General features: G+C 39.4%; 1 protein-coding gene across 2 annotated transcripts in view; it reads right to left on the reverse strand.

The window, feature by feature from the left end:
• TBL1XR1 (TBL1X/Y related 1) overlaps positions 1–13,522 on the reverse strand; it is a 110,179-nt gene that overhangs the window by 19,107 nt on the left and 77,550 nt on the right. For both annotated transcript variants that reach the window (XM_064665879.1, XM_064665878.1), the window contains one exon: positions 1,657–1,759. In XM_064665879.1, the coding sequence (XP_064521949.1) occupies positions 1,657–1,714 (58 nt within the window). In that variant the 5' untranslated portion in view covers positions 1,715–1,759. The remainder of the gene's footprint in view (positions 1–1,656; positions 1,760–13,522) is intronic.

The following is a 13,522-nucleotide window of genomic DNA, read 5'->3' on the forward strand; positions in this document are numbered from 1 at the left end:
ACTGGCAGCTGCTTGCTACTTATTTGATCACCCTGAAAAACTGAATTTAACCTAGAGAAAAATAGTTGTTTCAGCAAATTAACTTTTCTGTCATGGATTTTTTTCTTAAACCACTTTATTTTTTTTTTCCTTTTACCCTGTCAGTTAAGTAAGAAGCTGCCTGAAAACTTTCAAATGAAGATGAAGCAATTTTGTAAGTTTGGCTTCTGTGACAAAAGCAATCTGCAACTGGAATGAGAACGTGTAATAGTTTTCAGTAAATTCAGATGGAACGGTGAGTTTCTGCTTTCTTTTGACAGGCAGATACTGAAAAACTCTGCCATCCACCATTGCTTCTGGTGCTTCTCTGTCTCAAATTGGGAAGTCCATGAGAAGTGAACCTATGTTGCATGAGCCAAATGCATTTTCAAGAAGCCTGAAGCCACCCATCAGCAATCACTAAACAAAACTAAGAATCAGTAAATGTTGAAACAGCGAGGTAAAATATATATTATGTAGTTTTATATATATATATATATATATATATATATATATATATATATATACACACACACACACATTAAAGTTGATCTCTTACACCCTTATCTTAAGACTGGAGTTTATTCTTGCTTTAATATGCAGACTTCTTTTATGAATTGCTGAGATCATATTCCCTCCTGGCAGCTGACAATCATCCCTTGTTCATTTACTAGGGCATGCCCTGACTTCCAGTCAAATCTACCCGTTCTAAATGTAGGCTGCATTAAGCAGTCAATGTCACAGCTGTGAGTAAAGATGATGTTGTCTCTTACACAGCTTCAAGAATAACCACCACCACAAAACTCCCTGCAGCCATATGGCCGCATCTAGAAACCCAAACACGCAACACAAACTGCTGATCCGACTGGGTTTGGGAGGCTTTAAAAATAAGGGAACACTGCTGTGTTCTTGCTTGTGATTTACAGACACAGTCAGCTTGGATGAATATGATAGCAAAAAGGTTTCTTTTTAAGTCTGACAATATTCAACTGCCTTTTACTCCCAAGAAGCAGGAGGTTTTGGCCAGCCTGATGCCAAAGGACAAGATCCTCCAAGAAAGCGTCCTGCAGGGAGGGAGGCTTTTGGGAACCCAAGACTGTAAAAAAATCTGTTCATCTCCATTTAGATTCAAGTGATACAAGCCATACAGTCACAGTTGCCACTTCTTCCTTCGAAGCACAGCAACATCTGCCCTCCAACAGTCACATTCAGGCAAGGAATTCAGCGACACAAGACCAGCTTGCAGGAGCACCATTGCTCCAAGAACACGGGAAAAAACAGTATTTTGCTGATCATCCTATTTTCTTCTTCAAGTAGGTCCGAAGAAAATGGTGTAAAGTGCCACGGTCACCCTGCAGAGAAGTGATCTCCAGGAAAATGCATTTCTAGCAATCGAGTGAGTCCTTGGCTGGTTGACTGCCATCTGAAGACTCCAAATGACTAAATCTGATTAAGTTACAGAAGGTAACTTGGCAGGGATTCGTTCTCTTGTTGAGAAGAAATACCAAGAAACAGTTCAGACAGAAGCACATGCCTACTGGCAAAATAATTAAATGAGCCTGTGTTTGCTAAAGCCAGTTGCCGATGAAGACCAAATAAATTATGCATTGTTTAATAAACAGAATTGTAAAAACTCACCTGACTCTTGCAAGTATCTATATACCAGGAAGTTAACCTCATCACTGCTTATACTCATCTTTATTCCCAGTTAAACCATGAGGTCACAACAAAGGACACAACCCTGCAAATAAAAAGAAAAGTAGGTCAATTAAATATTTTTAGTACCTAATAGGTATTTCCCAACAAAAGCTATATTTATAAACTAAGTACTTCCCTGGCAGCATAGACAATAGTTTTATTTTATGATGCAAATAAGTCTACTGGAGTCATTAAAAAGGCATTTGTCTCACCACAACATAAAGGTCAGTAAATTAAATATGGAGGGGCCAGACTTTTTCAAACAATACAAATTGGTACGGACTGGGAAACTATGCTGTTTAATACCAGTATTAAAAAGGTCTTATTTCAAGGGTTTTAAAAAATAATCAAGTGAGTTTCATCTATTCAATATTATTGCTATGGAACACTTTTAAAACGTGGATTTTTCTCTCCCTGGCTAACAAAGACCAAGAACTTGGTTTCACATTGGTATCCAAGCAAGTTTCCACTTTTACTTTCTAATCCACTCTTATTTTCAGGTATTCCTTCTCTAGTAAAAAGGTGCAATATGGGCTACAACATGGTGTCTGTTCAAAAAAAGCCCAGTTATTTCCACTAAAAATTAGAAAACATCTCAGCCATAAACCTCAGCTTTGCAAAAGCAATTCTTGACATTAGAAACAAGCTTTAAACAGATCTTTTGTACCAACATTTCTCTAGGCTTTCATTCAATACTTTAAAAATATTGATGGATATACATATACACTATTTCCCCCAATTTTATAAATGGTAAACATTTAGCAAGACAAATAATGTATCTGACTATATATACTTTTGATGAAAACCTCTGAAAACCTGAAGCAACGAAGAGTCTTTAAAACAAGAAGAGACAGAATACAGTATTTTTTTTCTAACTCCTAGTCTCATTTTTAAGAACATTCTCATGACTTCTGAATGTTTGAAAACCCCGACCTTTCCAAGTAAACAAGTAAAAACATCAGCTTCCAGAACACATTATGAAATAATGTCCATCTCCTGCTCCTACTATCCATCCAGCACTTTTCATCAGCAAATCTTCTTAGGTTTTTTACCCAGCCACTCACCACCATAATTACTCCAGTACAATAACTTCTAGTGGGTGCAACAGGACTGGTAAAGGAAGGAACATTGATACCAACCCTACCCCACCTCTGCACAGCCACCAGCCATGACTGGGGTACAAGACACACCTGCCAAATTCCAATATAATTTGAGGGCTTATTTACTGAGCAGTATGTGAAATGAATGGCATTTTTAGCCATTTCATGTATTAGCAACCTATTTCACCATGTGCAGGGCCAAACACCAATTTATTCAGCTATGTTTTGTTGCCATACGTAGCACAAATTATCTTTTTTTAAGATTGTTTGTTACAGAGAAATTATGTAGGAAGAGGAACAATATTTTCCTTCAGAGAAAAAAGGTAATTAACTTTTAAGAGACTCATAAAGAAACCTTTTTACATTACACACACACATGCACAAATGGCAGTATTTGTTTCATGGATCTGTCACTGATTTTTAAGACCTTGCTGCATCACCAAAAAAGATAGATCAAAAGGCAGGAATCAGATGAAAGCACTGTTTGCCACATAGAGAAGTCCTGAATTATTAATAAATAGAGGGCTCCCCACTCAAAGCAGAACCGTGGAAATCCCACATAAATTCACCTGAAGACAAAAAAAAAAAAACTAACGTTTTTCTTGTCTGTCAAAAGTGTTCTTCACCCTGCCCAAATCAAACGAGCCTCATTTTTCAGGACTGGTTCCAAGTGTTTTCCACAAGACTCTCTGGCAAGGCAGGAGCTGGCACCCGGCTATCAGGAGGTGGCAGTGCAGCACTGGCTGCGGGACCCTGACAACCAGAAAAAACACAGGAATGCCTTCAATAAATACACCCTCTGCCTGATGAGGACGTGAAACTGAAAAGGGTGCAGAAGGTTCCAGTGTTTTACCAAGATACAGCTTTTTATCCATTTTTTCTGTGCCTATTTATACTTTCTGAAAGCTCACTGCTGTGTCTCCCCCAGCCCAGGGGCTCCGGCAGTGCCCAGGGACAAGTGTCCACAGACAAGGGATGCAAGGAACTGTGAGAAGAACGAGGGACACCAAATCCGTCTTCCTTCCCCTCCCAAGGCAAAATGTCCCATTAGAGAGGAAATACAGCAGAAGTACAGATATGAGATGATAGAATAATTATTTCCCTTTGACAAGTTCTGAATTGATACAGGGATGGATTCTGGTTGACAGGCTTATGCTGCCAACCCTCAAACTGCTGTTGTTTCCACCCCAAGGAATTGTGCTTCCTCCCCTCCTTCTCACTCACAGCTTCCTGGGAAGCACCCAGTGGGAATGACCCGAGACAAGCAGCAGTTGAGGGGATGATGGCGAGAAGGAGCAGAGGTGGGATGGAGAGGGGACACACCGGTCATGCTGCTCTCAGTGCTCATCACACACGGCCACCCCCTCACTTCAAGAAGTTACAACTTGCTAAGGGTGTCTGCCGAAGAAAAACAGTAATGGCAAAGAAAATAAACCCGCTAACCTACGAACCACGTGAACTCTGTTTTCCCTGGTGCCCCAACATGGCCACAGGGCTTGTTTGGGAGGTGACAGAGGAGGTTTCTTAGAAGCGGCGTCATGTAAATGGAAACACAAATAGAGGAAGAAAGGCTGAAAACAAGAAAATTACAGGAGAAAAAAATAAATTTATCTCTATGTATCCACCCACGCCTGTACACATGTACCACAGATACTAATAAATCCAACTCATTAATGCTGGCTTATTTCCTACAAATCCACTATTTCCATGTGCAATCAACTACTTATTTTGGGCACTTAATAAATATTAATATTGCTCTTTATTTTAGATACAGGAATTAAGTCACCAAAAAGACACAGAAAAATGATACAAAAATAAGTAGAAGTTACACATAACTCCAACCAGTCATATTTTTTGCCTAATTTGCAAAGGGACGATTAAAAATATCTTAAAATATTTGCAGCTGTATGTCCCAAACCCACTCCGAAAATGTAACAAGATCCTTGAGGCCCTTTTTTTCCAGCCCTTAAAAAAATTCCAAGTCTTCCTCAAAACATTCTGTGGAATTACACAGCAAAGCATGATGCACCCACACTGCTGTTTTAGATCCAAGTCTGCTTTTAAAGGGAATCTCTCCCACTTGCCTCTACTTTTGTTTTGCACCTTGGAGCAGGCGCAGCGCATGGGAATGAGACTCCTTACTGGTAAAATTAGGATTAAATAAATAAAATACCCCATAACGTGTCAAAAAAGGGGGCTTATAAACCATGCCCAAATTTCTCATGGGCTTCCAGTCCCTGAGACCACACCAAGGTTGATATTCACTACTCAAAATCAAGTCCTCTTCAGCACACGCCTTCTCAGGCTCACAACCCACACATCCCTGCAATGCTCAGCAGTGACACAGTGCCAAGGAGACTGGATTACAGTGTAAGTGACTCGTCACCCTGTTCTCCTTCGATCATCTGAAAACACCAAGCCAAAGACACTGGGTTTCTGTAGGATCCCCTTCCCGGAGGATGTGCTGCCTGTGGTTGATAACACTGCTGTTTAACTAGAATCTGCATAGTATCCAGATATCCCAGGTAACTTTTAATGTTGCTACACAAAGCCCCTAAACTCTCAAATTTATCAGGCATTACATGTATCAGTCTATACAGATGCTGGCCTTAAGATTTACTTAAAACCACACGTCAGGAACAGATCAGACACATGCCTGCACTTTACACAAACTGAACCGCTCCTTCCACGTCAGGAATCACTTCAAAACTCTTTTGGAAGCTACTTTTTTAAAAAGGAAATGAGGTTTCTTTTCCCAGAGACAGCGCATCAGCTCTGACTTTGCTCCCTAACAGCAAAACTGTGCCTGTGTTTCAGTACCTGCCTACCCCACATCAGACAGGGCAGGTCTCAGCCCAGCACCTCCGTCCCTTGAGAACAATTCACACACTTCACACTTCGGGTAAAATTTACAAGTAAAATCTGCTAATAAGGAGATCAAATTCTACTCTCACCAACACCAGATCTGCAGGCTAATGGGTGCCCAACAGTGAAAATCTGATTGTATTTCTGACAAATCATTATTCCACTCTGCATGTTTATTATAGCTTTGTACTCCTCTTCCAGGTTCATGCAAAATGCTGGAGAACAGATGCTGCCCGATATGGCTCCTGGCCTAATAGGGTTTTTTTGTTGTTCTGGGGTTTCTTTTCAGACAAACCTGAACTGGCAGAGAAAGTTTATAAATGAGATTAGTGCTGTGTATCTCTTAATCACCATTTGATAACGTACACTAGATTTACACTACGATTAGAGTTATTGTATCATCAAATAACAGCCTAAGAAAGTGATATTTCTGCAGTTGTAGGTGGGCTCTAACACATCCTCATTAGGTAGGATAACAGGAAAACCTGGCAGGTTGCTGTGAATAATAATTCCCCAAAACATACCAATCATTAGTTTGATACCAGATATGATATGTTAAAGGGAGCAGCTCATGCTCTGGGTAGCTCTGAAAAATGCTTGATGTTCAGATATAGGCAGACTCCTACATTTATCCATGGAAAACAGAAGTCTGGCTACAGAAACAATAAATCCCCTAGAACAGAAATATTGCCACTAGAGCTTTTATTTTTTCCTATTTTGCAGGAAATCCAGACAAATATTTTGCTAGCATGTGTGCACATAGACAGTGACACCATTTTATTAACTGTTGCTTAAGAATCTTCCTTGTTTTAATGACCATGACCATTAAAAAAAAAGGCAAATTACGTGACTCCACCTGGGAATGTGAAGTTTTTTTAATTCCACCCAAAAAGTCTGAATATGCCTACAAGGCTTTTGGAAGGTTTTATTACCACTCCACTTTACATTTTTATCAGTTATCGTAAAAATAATACTTCAGTACTGCATGTGAGACACAATTCCTCCTCGTTATGCTTTGCCACAAATACTGTGAGTCCCTCAGCCAGGCAAACCTGCTGCCCTTGACAGCTCTGTGATCACTGCCACGGTGACTCAGGTGACAGACAATCCCTGTAGCCCAGGAAAGTGCTGAAACACTGAACTCCACCACTTCTCCAACTGCATCTGGTTGATTAGGGCAGTGAGGCACCAATGCCCCAAGTCTTCCTAAGACTACATCCAGAGAAGAGTTCTGTAGAGCCCTTTAGAAACACTTTATAAAGGAGAACTCATAAAATAAATTAGTGGTTCAAGCATTTAGTGTATGACCCATGTCCTTCTGTGTTAGAATTAGACACCAATTTTGATAAAAATGAATGTTTTCTCACACTTTAAAAAGATAAAAAGCTGAGTTTTCTTTAACTGTATCAACTACTTGCTTTAAACACTCCTATTTGTACTTTCACGTTGTCACTTGAGAGATGGAGGGTCAAAACTGTATTGGGCACAATACAAATGATCTCTCAGGTTCTCCTACCTGATAATCTGCAGGTGGGAATTCTTTCTAACCTTCTGAATTTAAAGATAAACTTTTTTTAAGTTAGATGTATAACGGGTTTTTTGCAGTATTTCAAAATAAAGTTCTCATTTTCTGCATTTTTACCCATGTCCCAAAATTGCCACTATTTAAATGTGCCCTTTTTTTTAAAGATTCAATATTTTATGTCAAATGTGAAACTGCATAAAAAAAAAAATCTGTAATTCTATCTCATGAACCTTCTTACTGATTTCTCATATGATCAGACTTTGTTGGTTTTCCTTCTAGCAATTTAAACCAAGTGATGCTTCTCATGTTCAGCTTTTAACTCTACTGCTTTGCTTTTAACCAAGAATACAGCTTAATTTCCAAATAGTAAAAAAATAACTTTTCCTTTTCTCATCTGAATTGTCTTCCTTAGCTCAGGCGATAAATATTTGTATTCTGTACTTCAGCTTTAGTGACCTAATTTATGGCAACAGTCTCTCTCTTTTCATGCCAATTTGAGAGTACGAAGCATACAAGATGACAAAGCCAGTCTGAAATTTTCTGAAGAGAAAGAATTACAACCCTGAAGGGGAAGAGGAGCAAAAAACCCAAAACCCACAACAAAACAGAACAAAAAAAAAAAAACACCCACCCAAAACCTTGGCTAAAATAAGTTACCGTCTACTTATCTGAGTATTCAGTCCCCAGAAACACCGATCCCAGCCCTGAGTACTGTTACAAAATATGCTGCAGATAAAGCCCATTTGTTGGTTTTGCCTAGAGCAAAGTAGTATTTAATTACTGAACTCCAAATCTCCCCCCCAAAGTCATATGTTGTGTGACCCAGGAGGCCGGGATTCCGGATGTTACAGCAGAGACATGAGCGACAGTATATTCAGTATCATATTTCCAGGGCTATGGCTACAAGGCTGCACATTTCTATACTTTCTAGAGTTAAAAATACATCTTCCTGGACAGCTTTAGGGCATCTTGCAGTGATTCTTGGCAGCCATATTTTGTAAATCCCTAGGCTGACTAAGGAAACAGGGATATTTCTGGTACTGACACTTTATTCGACACTCTTTATATTCTTAAACTTTTTTTTTTTTTTTTACATTATTACAGTGCAACACCAGAAGAAATTATGTGTTTGAGGAAGACTCTCCTCATTTCCTGTAACAGAATAGCAAAGAGGTATTGTATATTAGTATTTTAAAGACTTTTCAACTTTCTGGGTAACAATGAAAATAGATGTAGATGGACTAAATGAGCTCCAGAGGTCCCCTTCCAACCCTAACCATTCTGTGATTCTATGACATCTCTTTCCAGGCACAACTCTCCTCCATGACAATTACAACCCTGTTGAAATGGATAGTTCTGATACACCCTTCTGCAGATGCAAATATGTTACTGCTTTAAAACTTAAAAGCCAAACTCAGCTGCTCAGAATATGTACCAAATATGCAGTAAAACCACCAGCAGTGAGTCCTGCCTCAAGTCTGATTACTTCATGAAAGCCATCCCTCCCTGACTCTCCACAAGATCCCAAGCCCACACATCATGTTTGGAGAAGGCTTTTAATCACAGAGCTCAAGCCCACTGATGCAGACAAACCAGGCTTAAATGAAAACTCACCAGACGTAGTAGTTCAAAAATAAAACCACCATCCTCTTTCAATACTTAAATAATTTTTCAGAACACCCCAGGAAATAGAACATTATGCAATTCTCCTTGATCAAACATCTAAACCAGACCAAAGGCATTTTGATAGGATGACCTTCAGGGTTAGAGTGTCCTACCTGTACACATGCTCAATAGATGCTTATGGCAGCAAAACTGGAAATGTGGCATTTCTAAAACTGATCAGAAAGTGATAGCTCCTGGTTGATGACCAGAATTAGCAAAGTCACCAGGAGAAGCAGCAGCGTAGGTTTGTCTAGTATGGATTCCTTCAGGCTGACCTGCAAAGTCCAAGTTCCAGGCTCTGTATGCTAAATATATCTAACCCTGTAACGGAGAGGGAACCACCAGACAAATGCCTGGCAATACTCCAGAAGAGACACCTGTCCATCTGTCCCTCAAAAGGGAAAATTTTCTTATTGGAGGGGCCATCTTGGGAGCAGAGGTAACGTCAAGGAAGCTGAGGAGCTTCCATTCTTAGGCCATTAAAAGGATGTCCCTTTAGACAGAGTTACAGTCCTTCAGCAATACCGAATTTCAATAAATAAAGACTTTTGCAATCAAACTTTTAGACCCTGTCTCAAGAAGGCTTTGTGAAATTGCTCAATGGCTTAAAGCACTAAGCACTAAAATAGCAGCCTGCTAATACTCTCTGGATCTAGACACAGAACAGCTGCTGGAATCAAGCGCAAGAAAGGTGGAAACTGGAAGAAGCCTTATCTGCAACATTGTTTAAAATCCCATATATGCCTCTTCTGCATGTACCCAGTTTTAAGCATGCAACTATACAACTACTAATCTCCTGCGCTTCATTAAAGCCTTTGCAAAAAATTTAATTATGGATGAATGTGGGAGCACACCCATTAATCCTCGCTTGGATCAAACTGTGTAAAACATTCTGAGAAAATAACGGATTGAGAAGAGCCCTTAAGTGAGTTAAAACAACCCGTCAAGAGCTTCTGCTGAGACTAAGGTGGGGAGGGGCAACATTCAAAAATGTTCTATCTGTGAACATGCACCACTGAAAATAAACTCAAGTACTGCGGTTCAAGCTTTTTGACCAAGAACCTGTAGAAATTAAACAGTTAAACGCGGTTAAAGATCTCCATACCGTGCTAAGTTTCTGCTCTCAGCTGATTTATTCTCATTTTCACTGCTGGAAAACCCACCGAATAATGCGGCCTGATAAGTCTGATCAGGAACATTCCATTTTTTCCAATACGCTGTTCCTGATGTTCCCACAATAGATCATTCAGGGCTCTAAGGGACTGTGTCAATTGAATTGAATGATGTGGTCGCCTGCTGGTACACAAATGCAAAAGCAAAGCTGAGGGGGTTTATTTTCAAAACAGGAGACATTGATCCTGTGACAGTGTTCCATTACCCCGACTTTATTTCTATTAGAGACAGTGATTACATCTACATCAATTGCTTGAGCTGATGGATATTGGTGCACTAACAGTGACACAGTTTTTCACTACACTGCTGCCCTGGATGCTGATGGCTTACAAAATAAGATTCATTCTGAGCTCAAACAAATGCTATCTATTTGTCCATGGAAAACTACTGAAATTTGAGCAGACTTTTGTAATTAGTCAGTTTTCAACTGTCTGTGGTTTTGGTTTTTTTGTGTGTTCTGTAAATCTTAGGGTGAAGTAGTGATTAGTGACCATGTAGCCCAGAATGGATTCTATTTGTTACAAAAATATTAATATATTAAATATTAAAATATTTACATTGCTACCTGATGGCACTAAAAGAGCAGATGTAGTTCTCAGAGGCATCTGTGGAAAGGCACTCCTACAACAGCAGCCCTTTCTTCACTAGGGATGTTTTCATACAGCTGCATGGACTCCTATTCCCTTTTCCTGTACTGTGACCCTTGTGCAGTTTCCATCCACTGCACTTGCTATCTCTCCCAAGCTGGTGATCCATCTTCCAGCTTTCATCTCCTGATCTGACATACGATCTCGAGCCTGTGGTCACGCATTTGCCCTGGTTTTCACCTCCTCACCGTGCACTGCCTACACATACTCTACACTCCTGAATCCATCCCTCCATCAAGAGAGCGATGGCTGTATCTGTACCTCCTTCAGTCATTTCTTTTTCTACGTTCTTCTTTCACTGTTTTTCCATTACAAGCTATGAGCTGCTAACATTTCCCACAAATAAATTCTGCTGGTTGAAAAAAAAATTCAATTCATCTTCAACAACAGTGTTTTCTAGTCCAACTAAACCCTGCTCATTTTATTTGTCCTTGTGCCCTGAGTCATGTCCTGAAGTGCCTGCAGGAGAAAGGCCTTTGTCTGACTCAGGTCAGTGTACTTACCACAGTGGGTTCCCTCATTCTTGATAAGGAAGTGTTTTTAATGCTGCCATAACAACAACTAATTGAGTTGGAGTTACACCTGCCCACAGTAACTAAGCACAGAACCTGTCAGAATTAGCAGCACCTGGATCGGTCCAGAAACTGGGACCAGAGCACGCCTGCCAGAGGCAACCAGCATCTTCTCCTGGGACCCCTCTGCACCAGGTCAACATCTGTAATTTAGCACAACATGGGGCACCTCCTTGCATACTGCACATCTAGAATCCTTGCATAACCAAAAGTAAAACAAAAAGACTCCCAAATCTTGCTCTGTGGTGTCACTGGGTACTTGTGAGGCTGAGCCTGCAGGGACCCAAGCAGCCTTGTCTAGGTGTTCCGAGAGCATCCAGATGTACACCAATGAACTTTGTTAGAGTCCAAGTTTTGAAACAGTGGCCACCATTGCCTCATGGATTTGCAATAGGTTTTTTGGGAAACACTAGATTTTAAGGTTTTATTAAGGTTGGTATCATTACTCAGGTAATTATCCTAAATTTCTGCAGGTCTTTGGGGACTGTTTCGTGTTTCCTAGTGAACAATCAAAGGAAAACTAAAAACTAAACACATTTACATTGTTCTGGGCACAGACACCTTCATGAACATGACCTTTTCCAACAAAGGATTCACTCATTCATTTGCCCTGCCCTTCATGTATGAGCCTGAACACTCTCGCCACAGCTTTTTCAGCACCTACAAAGCTATTTTCAAGTGCAGGTGTTATTTTCAGCATAGAATTTGACAGAACTACTCTATAAATAACACTGACCACATAAATGGAGCAAGAGAAGCATCTCCTGCAGTGGAAGACCCAGAGAAAGATGTTGTGTGTGTGTGTGAGCATCTTCCCCAACTCCTACAGTATTTTAGAAACAATCAGGGATCATCAGGCACAGCACATAACTTCTGCAGTGCTGGGGATATAAAAATATCAAAAAAAAAAAACAGTAACAGAACAGGTGAAGAGGCTTTGATCTATTCTAAACGCAAATAAACTCGGCTTATTTCCCCATTGTTAAGCCTGGTCTTTTATGCCTTTCCCTTGAGAAAAGAAGTTTTGGAATTATGTACTCTGGCAGCATCTAGTTTGGGAACAACAAATAATTTTTCTGAAATTCCTTTGTGAGTGCATGAAAGCTGCCAATTCTTTTCCTGAGGCAGATGTCTTGTTGAATAGTAACAGTTCTGAGCCCTGTGTTTCTGAAAGATGAAGGATGAAATGCAAAACCCCTCTGAGACACCACCATAATGGGGTGAAAAAAAGTGGAAAAAAACCCCCCAACCTAACAACCTCACAGGACACAGAGAAGATCCTTCAGTTACAATTTATTAAAATTTCAAGTCAGGAAAATATAAACTGTTAACAAGAGAAGGTAAAATTTCCAGCTTTAGTGGCCATTAATCAAGAGCAACTATGTCAGAACCTGCTACTTACCGAAGAGGAGGCCAGGCTTATTTATTTATTTATTTTTAAATTTGGGATGAAGAAAAAGCAAAGAGTGCCCTTTGGACAGGGAAAACAATGAATTGATTATATTAACAATGCAGGGGTTTGTTGTGTTTTTTTTTTAAATAAAAAACCTTGAATACTTCTGGCTTCTTGGAAAAAGGCCAGTACTATTCATGAGCTATGGATTGATGGCAAACAGGTAGACTGGTATTTATGAGCATTGACAGTAAAAATGTTTTAGACAAGTTTTAGACAAGTGCTTTAGACAAGTTTTTCTCCATTAATCCAGATATTAAATATGTTGAGAATCTAACTAGAGTTGGACTGCAGAATTTGGTATTGAAAATATGTGCTAACATTCATCATATTTAGTGTTCAAAGTTCTCTACAGCCATGAAACACATCCTAAAGCATGGAATAAATTAAATGTAAACTGACAGGTTCTTTCTAGCCCCAAGATGTTCACCTTGAAAGATTTAAAGACGTGTAATTCATGACTGACTGCAGCATTATGCATGAATGGAGAGTTTTAAAGAAAGCTTAAGAAAGTTTACCCTCAGACTAAAAACCCAACTCTTTTCTTTACCCAAGCATTTTCACATCCAGCCCTGTTCACTAAAGCAGCCTGAAATGAGCCTGTGGGACTCTGCAGGTAAATAACCATTATGAGTTGAGGATCTCGAAAAAGAAAAAAAAGAAAAAAAAGAAAAAAAAGAAAAAAAAGAAAAAAAAGAAAAAAAAGAAAAAAAAGAAAAAAAAGAAAAAAAAGAAAAAAAAAGAAAAAAAAGAAAAAAAAGAAAAAAAGAAAAAAAGAAAAAAAAGAAAAAAAAGAAAAAAAGAAA

Source organism: Pseudopipra pipra, chromosome 10, assembly GCF_036250125.1.
Source record: "Pseudopipra pipra isolate bDixPip1 chromosome 10, bDixPip1.hap1, whole genome shotgun sequence".
In the NCBI taxonomy this organism is placed as follows: domain Eukaryota; kingdom Metazoa; phylum Chordata; class Aves; order Passeriformes; family Pipridae; genus Pseudopipra; species Pseudopipra pipra.